Source organism: Rhea pennata, chromosome Z (assembly GCF_028389875.1).
Source record: "Rhea pennata isolate bPtePen1 chromosome Z, bPtePen1.pri, whole genome shotgun sequence".
Lineage (NCBI taxonomy): Eukaryota > Metazoa > Chordata > Aves > Rheiformes > Rheidae > Rhea > Rhea pennata.
In genome coordinates, this window is record NC_084702.1 from 54,386,476 (window position 1) to 54,407,192 (window position 20,717).

Below are 20,717 nucleotides of genomic sequence, written 5' to 3' on the forward strand. Positions count from 1 at the left end.
AGCTGCCCAGCTTTTAGTTTGTTAATCTCCAGATTTTGTTGAGATTTGAAGCTTTTAGACAATCATCTATAAGATTGTATATCCTATATTCCTCTACAGTATTGCAATTGGCCTTGACAGTAAGAATCATACTAGTTCTGAAAAAACATGTTTCTCTCTTCTGTTACCATTATCAACTTGAACCTATTTCTCTACTTCCAATTCTTGGACTTTTCCCTTCTTAAGAAAAGATGGCATGAAAGTAGATCAAGCTGCAACTGTATTTCAGCTCCTAGAAGCAAATCTTAATTTAAAACTACTGAAGATGGGGAGGGGGGGAAAGTACTTTTTATTGCTTTCCTCTGGAACATCTGTTTTTTCCCAGTGTGTGTTTAAATTAATTTCTTCTGTTTCATGTATATTTAGAGATTGTTGCTGATAAACACAACATTTGCATTTAATTGTTAAGTTTCTCACTCCTGTTTAAGGAAATGTACTTTTGTTTAAATGTTTTCTTCCTCACTTCTTGTCTGTCTTGGATGTACAGTGACACCCCCTAGAAACGGATGCTTGGTGACTTTCCTGTAATTCAAGAGGTTGAACCCAATCTTGACGCATTTCCGCTGTAGCCAGTAAAGTTCTGATTGCTCTGCAGAGAAACTAAACTATCTTAACTCTATCGAGTGAATTCTCAGTATGATTCCTGTGAAATGGAAACTCTTGGTGAGATAAATCTTCCTACTTACCGCAATCCTGATTTAGTAGTGTGTTAGCTACAGCAGACTGGGTCAGGCTACTGAATGTAAGCAAAAACGTGTGCCATACTGGTATTATTTAGTTTTATCACCAATGACCACATAGGATGCACTTGGTACTAATGAACTAACCCAGCAAAACCGAAAGGGCTTGCTTGTATTTGCAGAAATATCTGTTCAGCTTTTAGTATATTAAATTTGCAAAGGAATTAAATGCTGTATGAGTTGTGATAGTTTTTTAATGAGGCACTAGGCCTACTTAAGAACTATTTTGTAAATCTTATAAAAGGAAGCACTGTAGGCAAATATGCCTGCATATGCCAGAATATGTTGTACCTAACACCTGAGAAAGTCGCATCCTTCCATCTTGACTTTAATAATTTAAACTTTCCGTAGTTTTTAGCCATTTCTTTCACAATAACCATGATTCTAAAGAAAGACTCTCATATAGTGACCAGTATGTAAGAACATTATTGAAGGAAACTTGCCTCTTCTGTGTTTATTTGTTCCTTGTTACTATTACTTTGAGTTTTCAAAAATATTTCCTTTAGAATTACACATTTATTTTTTAAATTTATTTATTTTTTACTGACATGTTTTTTAATGAAATATATTTGAGGCCAAACTTGTAAACATCCCTTAACTGGTACAATGTTCACTATCTTGAGTGGTAACGTTGCTATATATTTTATCCTCTGAATTTTCATGACTATCCAATGTCCTGCATTAGCTGAGGCACTACTTAAATTAAATTAAGTGACTTTGATTATCCTTCCATATTCTCTGGAGTTCACTTGCCATTTAGAATTGATTACACTGTATCTAGTATGATCTGTGGGCTTATGCACTTTAAATTCTCGGTCCTGTGTACTTTGTGCTTTCTGCAAGAGTGAAGTAATGTAGTTGAAATTTTTACTCTTGTCAAAATGCACTGTAATATTTTTACATAATTCCTCTTCCTCCAAACCTCTTTATGTAGCTCTGTTCTTCTTGCAAAAAAAGAGACTGAGTATACTTAGAAATCTTTTATGTTAAAATCAAAGCTACCTCATTCTTCACTGTCCAGAAACATTCTTTAAAATTATTTTCTCTCTTTCTTCTTTGAGAAGATGTGAAGTTATGGACAGGGCTGAATATATTTCTTTATTGAGTGCTATCCCTAAGATGGATCACTGCTGCTCAGAATTGTTTTAGGTGGGAGCGAAACATAAGTCATGCAACATCAAAATACTTGGAACTAATTTCTTACTTCTTCTTGTATTTTGATGTCAATCTAGAAAGATATCAAACTGCTTCTGCATTTGAAAGAATATGCTTTTGTATAATTGCTTTTTTTGGGGGGGGGGGAAGAGGTTGCCTTGTAGGAAAGTAAACATTTGCAAGCTTTAAAAACTGCATATAATCTTCATTCTAACAAAATAAATAGAAGCGAAATGTAAATACATACAGTCCTAGAAGCCCTACCAGTATCCTATTTAAAGATATTTATAGACCTGGCATTATCAAAACATACAAAATGTCTACAATGTATTCTTTGGTGCTGAAAGACTGCTTATTTCCCAATAATCCTGTAACATACACTTGCTAGTAGTCACTGTTTCTCTATAAAATACAGTAGCTACAGTAATTCTCCTTGTCTACTGCTGCATGTAGTATTCTGTTCTGGAGCTGTATAAGCATTATATAAAAGCATGTGTGAATATGAGCATATACAATTTTTCTCTTTTACAACAGATTTCAGTAGTTTTTAATGCTCCACAGTTCTGATCCTGTTTTTCTCTTAGAGACTTTGTTCTGGTAACAAATGTGTTCTCCCGTTCCCTTTCTGCTCTTGAATTTGTGCCTTTTCCCTGCTGCTTCACCTATGTAAATGCCAGTCTATCCTGCTGCAGTACTCTTCTTCTCAAGCACTGTGACACTAATCTGTACAACTAAAAATGCTTTTCTTGTATTTAAGCAAATCATCCTCTAGGTTTAGTAATGTGAAGTAGTTGGTGTTGTAAACTCATGAATGTAGAGAATGTGCTTCATTCTGCAGTGAATGGTGATTGCTTGCAAATTTCTGGGCATAGTCATGTGAAGATACTAGAATACAATTGCTGTTATAACAGATGATGGTTAAATATAGTTTGCTAGAGTAGTTGTGAAAGATGATTAGTGAACATTGCAAATATAATACTGCATTTTCAGTTTGAAAAGTGCAAATTCTACCAACACATCTGGATAACTCAAACACGTTATAAGTGCTTCAGTCCCTCTTGGACTATCTACTAGCCAACAACTCAGTGTTTCTACTAGGTGTTTAAACTGCAACTAATTTTTCTCCCTGATGCTTTTTTAGTATCCAGTTAGAATTTTGTGTGTGTGCCAGCAACTACAGAGCAGGACCGTAAGGACTGTTGCGTAGTTTTGAAAAGTAAATGACAAGGAAAAGCTGGGAATACAATAGCTTCAGGAATCTTTTGCCTTAAAAATATTCCTAGCTCGTGCCATCTTCTAGTCTAGTAGTCAGATATTTCTGGTATAGACCATAAATTTTTTTTCAGAGTTGCATTTGGGGCATCTGTGGTTAGAACGCAGACTGCAGTATCTTGATCATCCGCGGCTCCACTAAGGTAACCAATACTTCAAAATACCTCTGTAATCAGTAATGTTAAGAACTGCTGGGTTTGAACTATAAAGTACTACTTAGGGCTTTCAGTCTTTTAAATAACTATTATCCTGGCAGCCTGTAAATTATATGCTTGCAAAGAGACAAATGGTAATTTTACAGACATCTGAAAAATGGTGCATGATATTTAGTGAAAAACTTTCATTTGGTCAGAGTTACTACCACATCCCACTCAATGTGAGATGAAACACTCCAACCTGCTTTTTAAATGCAATTGCCAGTTAACTATTTGTAGGTTTGTATTGATAGTTCATAAAAATAAATTCTAAAATAAAATTGTGCCAGTAAAACAGCTGCCAGACTGAAAGGGGAAATTTCGAAGGGATTATTCTGCATGGTTGTAGAACACATGTTCTATGGGATTACCTATGTGTTTGAAGGAAGAGCTACATTATTCCATGGCTCAACCTGCTCCTGTCAGGACATTTGCTTAGTCACAGAAAATATATCCTGAACCTTGTAGTAATAATGATGATGACTTCTTGTCGCAAATGGTGGAGGAGCCTACAAGGAAGGGTGTCCTGCTGGACCTTGTCCTTACCAACAGAGAGGGACTGGTTAGAGATGTAAAGGTTGGAGGCAGCATTGGCTGCAGTGACCATGAGATGGTGGAGTTCAGGATCCTGCAGGAAAGAACTAAGGCAACAAGCAGGGTTGCAACCCTGGACTTCAGGAGAGCAGACTTTGGGCTCTTCAGAGACCTAATTGGTGGAGTCTCATGGGTTAAGGCCCTAGAAGGAAGGGGGTCCAGGAGAGCTGGCTAGTATTCAAACATCACTTCCTCCAAGCTCTAGAGCAGTGCATCCCTATGAGTAAGAAGTGCAGCAAGAGGGGCAGGAGACCTGCATGGGTGAGCAAGGAGCTCCTGGCCAAATTCAGACGGAAGAAGAAAATACACAGACTGTGGAAGAGGGGACACGCTACTTTGGAGAATTACAGGAACGCAGTCAGCGTATGTAGAGATGCGGCGAGGAAGGCTAAGGCCCAGCTGGAATTGAGTCTGGTAAGGGATGTCAAGGACAACAGGAAGGGCTTCTTCAATTACGTCAGCAGCAAAAGGAGGACTTGGGGAAAATGTGGGCCCGCTACTGAATGGGGCAGGGGCACTGGTGACAAGGGATACAGAGAAGGCAGAGTTACTGAATGTCTTCTTTGCTTCAGTCTTCACTGCTAAGGGCAGCCCTCAGGAATCCTGCAGCCTGGATGTGAGGGAGAAAGTCTGGAGAAGGGAAAACTTTTCTTTGGTTGAGGAGGACAGAATTAGAGACCAACTGGGCAGGCTAGACATCCACAAATCCATGGGCTCGGATGCGATTCACCCACGGGTACTGAGGGAGCTGGCAGATGTTGTTGCCAAGCCACTCTCCATCATCTTTGAAAGGTCCTGGAGAACTGGAGAGGTGCCTGAGGACTGGAAGAAAGCCAGTGTCACTCCAGCCTTCAAAAAGGGCAAGAAGGAGGACCCAGGCAACTATAGGCCAGTCAGCCTCACCTCCATCCCTGGAAAGGGGATGAAGCAGCTCCTTCTGGATGTCATCTCCAGACACATGGAGGAAAAGAAGGTGATCAGGAGTAGCCAGCATGGATTCACCAAGGGGAAATCCTGCTTAACTAATCTGATAGCCTTCTCTGATGGAATGACTGGCTGGGTAGATGAGGGGAGAGCAGTGGATGTTGTCTACCATGACTTCAGCAAGGCTTTTGACACTCTCTCCCATAACATCCTCCTAGAGAAGCTCAGGAAGTGTGGGTTAGACGGGTGGACAGTGAGGTGGATTGAGAACTGGCTGAATGGCAGAGCTCAGAGGGTTGTCACCAGTGGCATGGAGTCCAGCTGGAGGCCTGTGGCTAGTGGCGTCCCCCAGGGCTCAATCCTGGTTCCCATCCTGTTCAACTATTTCATCAGTGACCTGGACGAGGGGACAGAGTGCCTCCTCAGCAAGTTTGCTGATGATACCAAGCTGGGAGGAGTGGCTGATACACCAGAGGGCTGTGCTGCCCTTCAGAGAGACCTGGCCAGGCTGGAGAGCTGGGCGGAGAGGAACCTCCTGAGGTTCAACAAAGGCAAGTGCAGGGTCCTGCACTTAGGAAGAAATAACCATGCACCAGTACAAGCTGGGGGCTGACCTTCTGTAAAGCAGCTCTGCAGAGAAGGACCTGGGAGTGCTGGTGGATGACAAGCTGACCATGAGCCACAAATGTGCCCTTGTGGCCAGGAAGGCCAATGGTGTCCTGGGGGTGCATTGGGAAGAGTGTTGCCAGCAGGTCGAGGGAGGTGATCCTGCCCCTGTACTCAGCCCTGGTGAGGCCTCATCTCAAGTACTGTGCCCAGTTCTGGGCTCCCTAATACAAGAGAGACATGGAGCTACTGGAGAGAGTCCAGCGTAGGGCTACAAAGATGATCAGAGGGCTGGAGCACCTGCCCCATGAGGAACGGCTGCGAGAGCTGGGCCTCTTCAGCCTGGGGAAGAGGAGAGGGATCTTATCAATGTGTATAAGTAGCTGAAGGGAGGGTGTCAAGGGGATGGGGACAAACTCTTTTCAGTTGCCTCTTGTCCTGTCACACGGGGCAATGGGCAGAAACTGAAGCACAGGAAGTTCCACCTGAAAGTGAGGGGGAATTTCTTCCCTGTGAGAGTGACGGAGCCCTGGAGCAGGTTGCCCAGAGAGGTTGTGGAGTCTCCTTCTCTGGAGATCTTCAAGGCCCACCTGGATGCAACCCTGTCTACCATGCTCTAGGTGACCCTGCTGAGCAGGGAGGTTGGACTAGATGATCTCCAGAGGTCCCTTCCAACCTTACTGATTCTATGAATAAATTTCAAGCTGTGTGTTTTAGACTAGATTTAAAGCATTGTTTTTGTTATTGGGATAAAATACAATTACTTCATGAAAATAACTGATCATAGCAGTTGTGCATTGACATGCACTGTTACAGTACATGTATGTAATACTCTGTCCTTTTCCTCGTCCCTTGGGTGCTTCAGTTAATGCAGAAAATATATAGTCATATAAATACAAATAGTGCTTTAATCTTTTTTCAAAATCTTATTTCCTTTATAGTACAGCGCCAGGCATGTTTAGTTTATAGACAATGTATACTCTGGTGAACTTGATATGTTTTGTAAGGGGCGTCCTTGGGAGAGAGATAAGACAGTAGTAGCTGAGGGTTCAGGCTCGGCGTTGGCTGCGACCTGCGGCCGCCTCCGCCGCCGGAGGAGGCCGCCGGGGCGCCCCGCTCGGCCGGGCCTCGCCACGCCCTGCCGCGGCGCCCTGCGGGGTCCCGCCCGCAGCGCGGAACGGTCGCTCCGCAGTCCGGGCGCCAAAGCCGGGAGGGATTCGCCGCGGCACTGAGGAAGGGGCGGGCGCAGGCGTTTCCGGCTGGAGCGGTGGGACCGTTGGGACCGTTGGGCGGCCGGTACGGCGGCTCGCGCGGCTCCATAGCTCGAAGCGGCGGTCGTGCCTCGCGGCCCGGCGCGCGGCGGGGGAGCGGTCCGGGAGGGGCTCGGGCGGCGGCGGGCGGGGAAGGTTTCGTTACGGGCTGTCACGGTTGTGCTCCACAGCAGCGTGGGTAAGAGCAAAGCTGCAGGCATGGATGACGAACCTGAAAAAACCAAGCGCTGGGAAGGAGGCTACGAAAGAACATGGTAGGCTTTCCTCTGTACGCCTTAATCTAGTCTTCCTAAAAAAAAAAAATTCTTATTAATAAAAAAAATCGTCCTTATATTCATTAACAATTTTTTTTTTACGTAGGGAAATTCTTAAAGAAGATGAATCTGGATCGCTAAAAGCAACCATCGAGGACATTCTTTTCAAGGCTAAGCGAAAAAGGTATTATATATTGCCACAAGCATATTTATGAAATATTGTTCATAACAATTGTAAGGTGTTTGTCTTGAAACTGGATCCTTTAGGTAGATTAAGCATCTCAACATGCCTGAAATATATTGTTAGTCTTGACTCTTTCAAAACTCTAGATGCAGAACTCTATCTGCTGTTTGTTGCTATCATCAGAGGAGGGAAAAAGGAAATTTATTTTAATCTTGAATCTCTTCTAAGAGTGAGTGATCTATGCTAACCAGCGAGTTTAAGTCTTGGTCTGACATGCTGTATGGAGCAGTGTAATTCCAATCGTTGGACTATTCAGAGGGAATCCTTTAACCATTTATTTCAAATTCTACTTTATTTACTGGTATGATGGCAGCAATTTCTTGTTTTGTTTTATATTATCAGAAGAATTGCCAGACAGAATTACTATTTTTTCATATATTTCAGCAAAATGTTCAAATTTACTTGAGCTTCTAAAGTTTCATTAAACCTGGTCATGAGAACTCTGTTTTGTTTTCCAAGAGTTATTAAATTTGTTTATAGTTGAAGGTTGAGTTTATAATCTTCCTTCTTGTTTCTTTCTAATGGAAGTAACTTATGATGGTTATCATAGTTAATGATCATTTCATATGTGCTGGGACTGTGGGATTGGAGTCTGTTTTGGGATCAGTCCTTCATTCATTTACATCTTAAAACCTTCTGTGTTTCGTCAGACTCTATGAGCACCATGGACAAGTTCGACTTGGAATGGTATGTTAATAGCTTTCACTTGGCTGTCCTGTGCCCAAAACTACTTGAATTTGAATAGTATGCCTAATCTGAAATACACTTTTGCTGACTTTATATACCTGAGATTGAAGCTTTCTTTTTACCACCCTGCAGTTTAATTTTAGACATCTATTTTTTAATTTAGTGGTAGTGTAGGATGTGAAGCATTAGTAGTTTCAGAGGTTGAGGTTTGTTTTGTTTCCTGTATCAGGACATGCTTTGCAGATGCAGTAAGATCATAAATATTTTTGCTGTTATGTTTGTCTAAGTGAATTGTAAATTGTAACATTGCTTTATAACACGTTGAGTTCCTCAGATGAAGAGGTGAAGTAAGTGCAAACTTGCAAGCTATGATTGTTTTGTAACTTATGTTGAGAGCATAAGAACATTGAATATTACTCACAAAAGTCTTCTGTTTCATTTTGAAGGAAATATGGAAAAATACCTAGCTTTTCAGCTGTTTTTGATTGTGTGGCTTTAAAAACTGTGATTTAGTTTAGTGTTCTAAATTTTTCCTGTTTGACATATAAAATAGCTGCTGGTTTAAGTAAATGAAATAACCATTTGTTTAAGCAGCTGTTTTGTAGGTGATAAAATTTGATCTTTGCCCTAAATTGGGAACTTGTCAAATTAGAATTACTGTGTTGATACTGCAGATGCGTCACCTTTATGTGGTCATCGACGGATCAAGAACTATGGAGGACCAAGATTTAAAACCCAACAGACTTACTTGCACTTTAAAGGTATTTCTGTAGGCAAAAGTTTTCTCTTACTAATCTACTCTCCTCTGTAAATTATTTCCATATTGTATTTAGAAGAACATAAATCTCTTGTGACTAATTACTTACATACTCTCATCTCATCCCTGTGTTTTTCCCTTGTTTATGCTGCTAGCCTGTAATTTTCCTGCAATAGTTTGGCTCTATTTTTTGAGTAGTAAAGCCTGTGTAAGATCAGCTTGTCTTGCAGAAGTGCTACTGTGTAGTGAAAATGGTTCCAAAGGACGTGATAAAGAAGTATGTGGAAATTGAGCTGAAGTGTTGCCCATAGTAAGGGAAGGGAAGAGAACATTCTTTCTTTACACATATAGCAATCTTTATTTTTTCTTATTCTTGTTTCATAAATTGTGATTTGAGCGGATGCTAGACAGGAGTTCTTATTTCTAAATGTGGAGAAGTGAAATTGAATTCTTCAAATCCTGTAGGACCTTCACTTATAACTTAAGTATTGAAATCCTGTGTTTTTAATGTTTTGTGCAGTTTAATGCTTTTTGTTACATCTTAAACTTCTATTTGAATTAACGCTTATCTAGAGCTTTTGTATATAGAGTCAGTAAAATGAGATTTCTGAAACGTGCGTAGATAATACAGGAAGCAAAAGAGTGGAAAGGTTAAGGCTTTCTGGGGCAGGGGGAGGAGAGTGGAAGGGACAGCTTGTGCTTGAGCTCTCTTGCATACTTGCTCTCCCTCCCCCCATTTTTTAATGGCACTGAATACTTTGCAAGTTTGAAGCACTTAATGCATGTGGAATTAAACTGTTTATATTTTTAACAGTATTGTCTTTTCTTTACAGTTATTGGAGTATTTTGTTGAGGAGTACTTTGACCAAAATCCTATTAGTCAGGTATGTACAGTTACTGTTACTACAACTGATTAAAGAGCTAAAAGCTATTCTGAAAGCTTAGTTTCGTTTTTAACATTATCTAGTAATCTATTTTCAATTGATACATTCCTTTCCCTCCCTTCCCTGTCAGTCTCTTGAAGTTCTTGGAGTTTTTTGCATTAACTAATGAAAACAGGAACATATCTATTCCCATTTTTTTAATGTGAATTGTAACATAGAAGACTTGATTAGACTTTATTTCAGCATTTAAAATCTAGAAATAATTATTTTTGCAGTTTGTGATAATGAAGATATAGGAATGTACATTAATTGATGAATATATTGTGCTACTGTTGTTACACTTAAAATAAAGCCTGTTTACTTAGCTAATTGGTGGTATGTCTTGTCTAATGCTACTTTTTGGATCAAAAATACAAATCAAGTTGATTTTAATTTCTTAAGAAAAATCTTGTCTATTTTTTTTTCTCCTCCAGGTTGGCTTAATTGTAACAAAGAGTAAAAGAGCTGAAAAAATGACAGAACTTTCAGGTAGGCGGGTAGTATTTTCTTTAAAACTGGAGTTCTGTTGTCATCTCTTGCACTATAAAGCCTTGATATTACAAATTCTGCCTGAATGACTCTATTGATAGTGAAGTACCATTAGTATAATATTCTCAATTTAAATGGGAAGTTGCTGTAAGTTATTTGAAATTGGAGTCTTTTTCAATTTGTTTGAATTTAGAACTGTCATCATGAGTCTATGCCTGATCAGGTCTTATCCAGAATTTAAATGTGTTTTGTCTCACTTAGAGTTAATATCTTATCCTATTTGCTGACTTTTATATTTGATGACATTTGTGTGTTCAGTGAGATTAGACAAGATGGTAAAAGCAAAATTTCTTGGTTTCATATATTCTGCCACTAACAAGTTATGTGGCTTCAGAGAAGTTGTTTAAAATCTTGTCTCTTTACCTAGCTGTATAACTGGAACAAATTTATTGAGCTTGAGGATCAATCAGTCCTTGAACAGTACTTTGAGGATAATGGAGGAAAATAAACAGTATTTCTACAGAAATGCTTTGAGATAGTTCACACTGTGATTTCTCTCTTTCGAGTTAAGTGCTTAATAATCTACAGCAGTGATTTTTCTTTCTGATCTTTTGAGTTTGTAACAATTGTGACTGCCTGTAGAATAAATGTATTTCTGATAGTTATGCATTGTTTTTGTACACTCTAAGGATTCAATTTGTAAGAAGTGGGGATGTACAAATAACAGATTGAAAACCGTTGCTCTACAAGTTAAATTTGTAAAATACATATTTTAAATATTTATATTTTTTAACTTATTATTTCAGGTGAATGTTTTATTTCCTTACAGGTAACTCAAAGAAGCACATAACTGCTCTGAAGAAAGCAGTAGATATGAATTGCCATGGAGAGCCATCTCTATATAATTCCCTAAATTTGGCTATGCAGACTTTAAAGTTAGTATATAAACAGCTTTTGTTTTCTCTGTTTGATGTTCTTAATCAGTATAATGCTGATTGTAAACTTTTTGGGTGGCCGGAAAGGTTGTTTTTGTAAGTAGTGTCTTGCATTGTGCTGGCCAGAGCCTTTAAAGAAGGCTTTACGTCCTTTTATGTTACGAAGACAGTAAAAAGCTAATTTTTGCACTGCTAGCATATTTAATATTCTAAGACAAGACACTTCTATTTAGAGATGTACCTCTTAAAAGGAGCAGCAGAGAAGTAAATTTGGAGTAGGATAGACTTCTTAAAACAGTTTTTTATAAATTTTTGCCATGTGAAGCATTGAGAGAATAAAAAAATTTGTAGGAGAATTCGCTTAATAAAAGCTTATAGCTAGTAACACTGACAGAAAAAAATAGTAGGTAGTGCCACAGAAAATTATTTGAATGTATAGTTGGAGGAGCATTTTTAATGAACTGTAGAAGGAAGGACAGTAGTTGAAAGTAATGGATTTGCACCTATCAACTGATCAGAGGTGGGTTTTTTTTCGTTTTGTTCTTCTAAGAAGTTGAGAAGACTTGCTGCTAGTTTGAAGGTGAATTTTTTTACATGTGAGAGTGTGGATAAGTTATGGGGTAATTTAAACATTACAGTAAGCAATTAGATGACAAATATAATTAAATATTGTGTGTTAGATATTGGAAAGTTTTGACTTCATGGGCAATAAAATCCTGGTGCTCAGAGAAGGGTCTTACCACAGTCTTTTGTAATATGTAGGTATTTTCGTTTCATGTCTTTTTCTGACTTTAGTACATCATAGTCCATGAAAACTTCATGTATATGTAGCTTAGTGTACATAGGTGGATTAACTGTATGCTTTCTTTAGGCACATGCCAGGACATACAAGCAGAGAGGTTTTGATAGTCTTCAGCAGTCTGACGACGTGTGATCCAGCCAACATCTATGATCTAATTAAGGTACAAGAGTGAAGTTTGACTACTACTGCAAACTTCCAAACTATTAGACTAAAACCAGACAAGATGTCATAACCAGTAAATTTTCGTTTAAAACTTTGCACCTTTTTACCATTTTAGTTCTGCTGATGAATTTGAGTATGCTTTCTTTTTCCATGTGAAGTGCTTAAAAGCGGTTAAGATCAGAGTATCTGTCATCGGTCTAAGTGCTGAAGTTCGAGTTTGTACTGTACTTGCCAGAGAAACAGGTGGTATGTATCTGAAGTTTCGTAGTTACACTACTACTACAAGTTTAAATTTGAAACTAAGTAACTAGTTTTTCATATTCCCTTTAATGCATTTTGTTGTTTAAAGATGATTGTTCTGTTGTGCTGCAGAAAATTAAGGGCTTCTCCAAGTTACAAAATGGATAACGTTTAGTGAAATAATCATCAGCTTCTAGCTGCTTCATTGGAAAGAAGAACTATATCTAAAGCCTGTACAGATAAAGCTATATGTTGTGGAACTTTAACATATTAATATTAGTTACTGTAATAGTAACTCTTATGATATAATTACTAGTAATATTGAAGAAAAAGCTATGAATGTTTTTATGTAATTATTTAAACATTCTGTTTTATTATTTTTATTTTTAGTGACAGAGTTGGCTGCCTTTTTTTTTTTTAATAACTTAAGTTGTTGCTCTGTTATTTGGAAAAATATGTTTGTGTTATTTTCCAGGTTATAAATTAATATTCTGAGAGTAAAGTCATTTCTTTGTCTGTGACAGGAACATACCATGTTATTTTAGATGAAAGTCATTATAAGGAACTGCTGATGCATCATGTTAGTCCTCCACCTGCCAGTTCAAGTTCTGAATGCTCCCTTATTCGAATGGGTAGGATGTGGTTTTTGTTGAATTTCAGGTGCAAGATGTAAGAATCTTCTTTCTTTGTATCTTCTGTTTTGGAGTAATGCAGATGGTTGGAAGCACTTCAAAGACATTGCACAATTGGTTCTTTTTATTTTAACACTTTAATTTTAACAAATAAGTTTTAATTTGTTTAATACTGTTCCTGCAAAATTTTTGTTTGATAAATAAAGTTAAGAATCAAAACAAATAAGATTCAATACTCAACTGCAGTTGGAAGCAATAAGATGAAATGATATTTCTTGTACAGTAGTTGGTATAAATGTAATATTTAAAAGCTGAAGGGTGAAAAAATGTATTTTGTTTCTCCCTCTGCATTTATCTCTGTGGAAGGCAACTGTCCTAAGCTTCACTTGCTGTAACAGCCTTCTGTTTTGCTGTGTAGGGGGTGTTTGTCTGGAGCACTGTCATGTTTTTTTCTTTCGACAAATGAACAAAAGTACCTTTTCTTCTCCTGATGTAGTTCTTATTAAATTTAAGCCTGAAATGAAACCAGGTAGAAACAGTAATGCCACTGACCAGAGATTTTTTGTTCTTTCTTTCATCCATCCATTTCGTAGATAAGAAAGAACGTATATATTTTTATATGTAGACTTTATATCTAGAGAGAGACTTTTAGGAGAGATTTCATACCTGGTAAGAGTTATATGTACATACACACAAGAGTATATTGCTTCTTGTAATAGCAAAAGAAAATTGATATAAGTTAACAGTTGGAATAATCTTTGAACTTTTCTGTTCAAATAAGGAACTGAAAGATTACTAGTATGTTTAAAATTGTTAATATGGAATGTTTTTCTCTGAAGGTTTTCCTCAGCATACGATTGCTTCTCTATCTGATCAAGATGCAAAGCCATCCTTCAGCATGGCGTAAGTAAAACTGATTAGAATTTAATGAGCTAATTAAAATTCAGTATTAGAATTCAATGATATCTAGTTTTATTAGAAAATCTGCTTTTTAGTGGAAATATGGCAAAATACTACGAAAAAGGACTGGCAACTAATGTTTTGTGACTTCTCGTTAGAAATCTTACTTTAACTTGCACTTTCTGAATGTGATCATAGTTATTTGTGTTCTTCTCGTTTAAATACATTTTTTAAATTGTATATTTTAAAATTTTTGAAGGTAATGAATGGCTTTTAGATATATTTGCGCAGTGGCCAGAATAAAAGGCTTCTACAAGGTGTTGAAATTATTACCACCAATTTTACTAGCATTTTTGCATTCAAGTATTTTCTTACCATTATAATCATGATAAAGAATAGTAGTATCTGGAATTAATTTTATTAGTTTATTGCTTTACTAATGTGTAGTGATAATAAATGAAAGTTTAAAACCAGGCCTCAGTCTGATGAACATCAACAGTGCTGTTCTCCATGAAATGAACCATAATATTCAAGGTTGACAGAGCAGCATGAGTTTTCAGGAGGAAACAGTGTCTGCTGTTAGAGGAAATAAGTATTATTATGCATCATAAAGTCATACAGAATATTAGAGGGGAGTAGTACTATCAGTACTGATACATTTCATAACTTTATTTTTTCTAAGCATAATTTGATTCTCCTTTCTTTTTTGTGGGGAGAACTTCTTGTGAAAAAGTGTGGTCACTGATGTCTCATTCTATCAGTTTTTTCTAATACTTACACATACAGAATCGATATAGAAATTTTTTTAAACAGTATTTGTTCTGAGGTCTATGTAGTGTTACCAGTTATGTAGTATTGCCAATACTGCCATTATTAATGGTGATATTTGTACAGCTTGACAGCATAGCATCATTCAGAAAATGGTACTGATTTCTTCCTCCAACCTCCTGTCTCTCTCTCCTCCAGGCAATTGGAAAACAACAGTGAGCCAGGTCTTACTCTGGGTGGATATTTCTGTCCACAGTGCAGAGCCAAATACTGCGAACTTCCTGTGGAATGCAAAATCTGTGGTTAGTAGCAAGAAAAACTGAGCAGATGAATTATGTGTTGGGGATAAGATAGTTGAAGGGCAGGAAAACTCAACTGTAATTAGTAATCAAAGGCCAGTTCTACTTTAAGTAGCTTTCATTCCTGTGTTGTGAAATGTCAGCTTTGTGTAAGGACTCTCAGGACTCTACCTGTAAAGCTATATCAAGTTGTTAGTTGTAAATAAAGGGTGGGGTATTTTGTTGTGTTGGTTTTGTTGCAGGTGGGTTTTGTTTCTTTTTGTTTTGTCCTGAATTCTTTGTGTATTCAAAACTTACTGATAGGGAGAAGTTTGGGTGGATTTCACAAATATATTTGCAGTAGTTGTATCAAACATTTTTGTTACAGTAAGAGGATCAAGATCAGGATGGAGAAATGCAAGAAGTATTTGCAAATGAGCATACGTTATATACAAACGTAGCAGAACATAATAAGCTGTAGGCAATTTGCTGTCTTACATCAGGGACTAATACACATGGTTGGCGATTTACCTGAATTGAACAAGTAACCAACAAGCTGCTATTCCATTTTGTGGGAGAGATGAGATGTGCAAAGAATGCTGAGGGAGGTACACATGCAGAAAGACTTATTTGCAGGGTTTGTAAGTGATGGCTTACAATGGGAAAACTCTCCTCAGCTGCCAGTTCAGGAGAAGGAGTGGGGTTTCCAAGACAAGTGTGCCTTCTCCATTGCAGCAGATAGTAGTTGCTTGATGCTATTTCCATATTGACTGTATCACTTCATCAGCATCCCCTCTATTTCCTTTGGCTGCTCATGCTCATTACTCTAGTAGTGCTGATTGGAGCATGCATTGATTGGGTGCAGATATTGCACTTACTAGTTGGCTTTTAAATTTTGTGTATGTATATTACTGGGTGTCTTATTGCCTATCTAAATGACTATTATCCACTAATATGGTTTACTAAGCTCTATTTGTCCCCTAGTACAAGGTGTCATAAACTGAAAGCTATGAAGCAACATGGGGAAGACAGGGTGATTCTCAATGTCAGTTGTAATAATTTCTTGAGGAATCCTGACATAAAAGGCATAGACGTGTTTCAGACATCTCAGTGTGAGGCCATGAGGATAGAGAGTGTTTTGGAGTTCAAGGGTAGAAGTATGGGCCCCATCAATACAAGTTGGTAGACAAAAGATTCAAAAGGTAAAGCCCAAGGACAGATTGACTGCACAGTGATGCATGAAAGGATGCAGAGTTGCAAATAGAAGGCCTTCAGCCTTGCAAAGATTAAGGGACTTATGGTATCCCCCCAATGGAGATGCGAGGATTAACTTTATAGATGGCTGGTAGGCCACTCTCCATCATCTTTGAAAGGTCGTGGAGAACAGGAGAGGTGCCTGAGAACTGGAACAAAGCCGGTGTCACTCCAGCCTTCAAAAAGGGCAAGAAGGAGGACCCAGGAAACTACTGGCCAGTCAGCCTCACCTCCATCCCTGGAAAGGGGATGAAGCAGCTCCTTCTGGATGTCATCTCCAGACACATGGAGGAAAAGAAGGTGATCAGGAGTAGCCAGCATGGATTCACCAAGGGGAAATCCTGCTTAACTAATCTGATAGCCTTCTCTGATGGAATGACTGGCTGGGTAGATGAGGGGAGAGCAGTGGATGTTGTCTACCATGACTTCAGCAAGGCTTTTGACACTCTCTCCCATAACATCCTCCTAGAGAAGCTCAGGAAGTGTGGGTTAGACGGGTGGACAGTGAGGTGGATTGAGAACTGGCTGAATGGCAGAGCTCAGAGGGTTGTCACCAGTGGCGTGGAGTCCAGCTGGAGGCCTGTGGCTAGTGGCGTCCCCCAGGGCTCAATCCTGGTTCCCATCCTGTTCAACTTCTTCATCAGTGACCTGGACGAGGGGACAGAGTGCCTCCTCAGCAAGTTTGCTGATGATACCAAGCTGGGAGGAGTGGCTGATACACCAGAGGGCTGTGCTGCCCTTCAGAGAGACCTGGCCAGGCTGGAGAGCTGGGCGGAGAGGAACCTCATGAGGTTCAACAAAGGCACATGCGGGGTTCTGCACCTAGGGAGGAATAACTGCATGCACCAGTACAAGCTGGAGGTTGACCTTCTGTAAAGCAGCTCTGCAGAGAAGGACCTGGGAGTGCTGGTGGATGACGAGCTGACCATGAGCCACAAACGTGCCCTGTGGCCAAGAAGACCAGTGGTATCCTGGGGTGCATTGGGAAGAGTGTTGCCAGCAGGTCGAGGGAGGTGATCCTCCTCCCTTTCTACTCATCCCTAGTGAGACCACATCTGGAGTACTGTGTCCAGTTCTGGGCTCCCTAATACAAGAGAGACATGGAGCTACTGTGATACTACTTATCACTAATATGTAATAGGTCTTACTAGGGTATGTGCATTGATAAATCATTATAGTTTTGGGTCAGTTTGTCCTAATTCACATCAAATTTTTCATACCAGCGGCAGTTTAATTTCAGCAACCTAGTAGCTGCTGAAAGTACTGTACTGGGTAGTATGCAACCTGCACTGGTGCATGGGGTTATTCCTCCCTGGGTGCAGGACCCGGCACTTGCCTTCGTTGAACTTCATGAGGTTCCCCTCTGCTCAACCCTCCAGCCTGTCCGGGTCTCTCTGAATAGCAACGCAGTCATCTGGTGTATCAGCCACTCCTCCCGGTTTGGTATCTAAGTGCTTAAAAATTCTATATATCAGCAAGAGATTCCCTGCAGCTGCAAGCAAAACAAGAGGTTGAAACTTTTTGCTGCACATGAGTGAGTGATGAGGAGGTTTGTGTCAGTCCATGCTACCTCATAAGCCTGTGTTAGCCTAAATAGGCTATAGTATGTCTTGGCAGTATTGCAGCAGGCTGTAGTAGTATTTGCTAGTGGGGAACCATTTTAGCTGGTGATGAAACACAGCAGAATGACCATTGCTGAAAAGGAGCGGTGTGGTTGGATTTAATTGAAAGCCTCTTACATGGTTGCTTTTTTTTTTTTTTTTTTTTTAATGGGATAAGAATGAGAAACTTGCAAATGCTCAAGCTGTGCTTTAAAAATATGCTTCTAAAGGCTGAATTAAGTCTTTTAATTGCAAATTCAGAATAATATGCTCGCTGCTTTTTGTTTTTAATTTATATTTGGATTTAATTCTGGAAATGATTACAGATTTGGATTATGGAAGCTGAAATGCAATTTTTTTTATTAATAAAAGTTCTGAACTGCTGATGTATTAAGCATCACTTTTCCATTTTGCTTTTCAATTTTGTTTAATATAGTAAAGCTTTGGGGGAAGTTTTGCCTTGTAATAATTTTGATGTCTCTTTATTTGCAGGTCTGACATTAGTGTCTGCACCTCATCTGGCTCGGTCTTACCATCACTTGTTTCCTTTGGATGCCTTTCAGGAAGTTCCCCTGGAAGAATATCAAGGGGAACGGTATGTAAATCATATATGTGATAATCAATGTAATTGTGGACCATATAGTTTTTTTCCCCGAAGAAAGTAAAAATAGTTGACGGTAGCTTTTGTGTTACTGGTGATACTGTTGAATGTTGTGGGTGTTTTGGTCACCTCTGGTAGTAAATGTTTTTAGTTTTCATTAGCAGTTATCCTGTGTTGTTTCAGCTATTCAACTGAAAAAATAAATTATTGTTATACATGACATGACTGTTAATGCTGTTTAAAAACTTGTCACTTTTTTCAGTAAAAATGCACAATTTTGCATTGTAGGTATTGTCAAGGCTGCCATGGAGAAATGAAAGATCAAAATGTAAGTATGTTAAACTGCACTGAAACTTGCATTGAGAGGTGTCAGAGATAATCTTTTAGAGGAGTCTATTTTTCAAAGACCAGAAAAATCTCTGTGGCAATTTCTCCAGTGGCTAGATAGAGTTTTCAGTCATTGAGTTTTACCTTTAAAACTACAGGTACTTTACACATGTGGGAAGGAATTGCCTGTGGAGTTGCATAAATAAACATCCACTGTTAGCTATTTGGATATAACTACAGTCACTCAAGCTCAGCACTTTGGGCACGTTAGCTATTAGAACCCCTTCGTTCAGCTAATGAGAAAAATATTCAGTATATTTACCTTGTTTTGATGACATGACTACTGTCCTACTGTAGTGCTGTAATGATAACTTTCTTCTAATTTGTTTTGTTTTTCAATTTTTTCTACACAGGTTTACGTATGTAAAGTATGTCAGAATGCATTTTGTGTAGAATGCGACTTGTTTGTTCATGATTCTCTGCACTGCTGTCCTGGCTGTATTCATGAGCACCCTACTCCTGCATCTGTATGATGCTGTCTCTTTTTAGAGGTTGCCTTATCTGTTTCATTCTTGCATCAATCTGTTGTGTTTATTCAGCCATAACTTTCACTGAGGCACGTCAAAACAAGAAGAAAGGCCTAGATGAATACAAAAGGATGAACGTTGTATTGGGGGGAAATTTAATTTTTACCTAATGTATTTGTTAATATATTCATGGCTCATTTTTATCTGATTTGTTTTCTTCTTGTTTGAAAGACTCCAATTTTTTCCGAGTGCTATTGTGGGTAACATGTAAATTTGTAAATGTAAAAGTGATAAAACTGGTTTGTATGTTAAGATGGTGACTTATGTTTGTTCATCTTTTGTTTAAAAAAAAAATAAAAAGCCCTAAAAATATATTTTATACGTCAGTTGTTATGCAGTCTTGTTTTAAGTGGATGGTGATATATTCTGTTAAATTCTGTGGAGTAGAATATTTTTGTAAATGTTAAGATAGATATTTTTGAGCAATTAGTTGGGAGACAAGACATTTCAAAAAGAACTTAAAATGCAAGCCAGCAAAAAATAACCCCTTGACTTAAGCAGTTTCTCACTTTCTATACTTACTGCATACAAATACACGTGTACTTTTTGCCATTTTCGCAAGCAGTTTTTGTTTCAAACTCTTTAAATATACAAGTTCTCTCTGTTAACATAGTTTCTTGTGTGTTTAGTCTAAGATTTATGCCTACCAGCTGGCCAGAAAACAGGAATTCTGCTATTTGGAGTGGTGGAGATGAGAGTTTCCGCATCTGTGTGTGTTTCTGTGCAGAATTAAACAAAAAACATTATAAACCCTTGTGGAATCATATGATTGCAGTGCCTGTTAGCCTGGTGGTTGGGCTACTTAGCTGAGATGCAGGTGATGCAGATATTTAAGGCTTTACTCAAGAAGTAGCAGAAAAAATGACAAAAAGGGTTTTGCTGTGGTTTCATAAGCCATTCCAAGCAAAGGAATGCCAGAACCATTTGGCTCTTGGTTATTCTGATGTGAGTGACGGTCCTGTGGCATGGTATTTTCTAAGAGTATTTTTCATCTTCATAATCAGCATTTCCTATGGGGAAGGAGGGAGGAAGGTTTTAACAAACAGTTTTAACCTGTTCTGGCTTTTTCTCTTACCAGAGAGAACATAGTAAAGTAATGTAATTTGAAGTAGAAGTTGTGTTGTGTGTGGCTATATACTCCATTATCTGCTTGTGGTCTGTATAATAATTTTGCATGTTCTTTTTCTCTCTTCTCATTGAACAGAAAGAGCAGTTAAAACTAGGCTCTGAATAATGGCTATGAAGGCAATATTTCTCCAATATGTAATGAAATTTAGCTGTGGCCTTTGAACTTAAAGCACCATGAAGAAAATGTGTCTTCCTTCTGTACTCTACGGGATTCACTGGGTCTCAGTCTCCTATGCTTGTGGGAAGATAACACCCGCTTAATTCTTGTTCTTGTGTTTTTCTTCTTTATTGGATCTTCACAAGGTTAGTCAATCAGTGAGATTACCAACAGGCCAATGAGAAATTCTTGTATT

The 20,717-nt window shown here is 38.6% G+C and overlaps 1 protein-coding gene across 7 annotated transcripts; it reads left to right on the plus strand.

Annotated features, from left to right (window-relative positions):
• Nucleotides 1-615: 615 nt before the first annotated feature.
• Nucleotides 616-19,773, plus strand: GTF2H2 (general transcription factor IIH subunit 2). 7 transcript variants are annotated; one of them, XM_062599151.1, is made up of 17 exons: nucleotides 616-702; nucleotides 3,281-3,349; nucleotides 6,966-7,049; nucleotides 7,156-7,233; nucleotides 7,944-7,980; nucleotides 8,655-8,741; nucleotides 9,571-9,621; nucleotides 10,095-10,149; nucleotides 10,979-11,084; nucleotides 11,956-12,046; nucleotides 12,207-12,294; nucleotides 12,813-12,920; nucleotides 13,760-13,823; nucleotides 14,787-14,890; nucleotides 18,214-18,316; nucleotides 18,611-18,650; nucleotides 19,063-19,773. In XM_062599151.1, the coding sequence occupies exons 3-17, from the start codon at nucleotides 6,994-6,996 to the stop codon at nucleotides 19,180-19,182; spliced, it is 1,188 nt and encodes a 395-aa protein (XP_062455135.1). In that variant the 5' UTR covers nucleotides 616-702; nucleotides 3,281-3,349; nucleotides 6,966-6,993; the 3' UTR covers nucleotides 19,183-19,773. The 7 variants fall into 7 exon arrangements, with proteins under 7 accessions (XP_062455135.1, XP_062455139.1, XP_062455136.1 ...); XM_062599152.1 differs by lacking the exon at nucleotides 616-702 and adding an exon at nucleotides 729-781; XM_062599154.1 differs by lacking the exon at nucleotides 616-702 and adding an exon at nucleotides 729-781 and having other exon boundaries at nucleotides 6,969-7,049.
• The last annotated feature ends 944 nt before the right edge of the window (nucleotides 19,774-20,717 follow it).

What these genes read in the sequence shown, in the direction of transcription:
- GTF2H2 (XM_062599151.1), top strand. Translation starts at nt 6,994, where the DNA reads ATGGATGACGAACCTGAAAAAACCAAGCGCTGGGAAGGAGGCTACGAA. An exon ending in ATGCTCCCTTATTCGAATGG is followed by an intron (nt 12,921 to 13,759) that starts GTAGGATGTGGT and finishes TTTTCTCTGAAG; the next exon opens with GTTTTCCTCAGCATACGATT. An exon ending in TGTGGAATGCAAAATCTGTG is followed by an intron (nt 14,891 to 18,213) that starts GTTAGTAGCAAG and finishes CTTTATTTGCAG; the next exon opens with GTCTGACATTAGTGTCTGCA.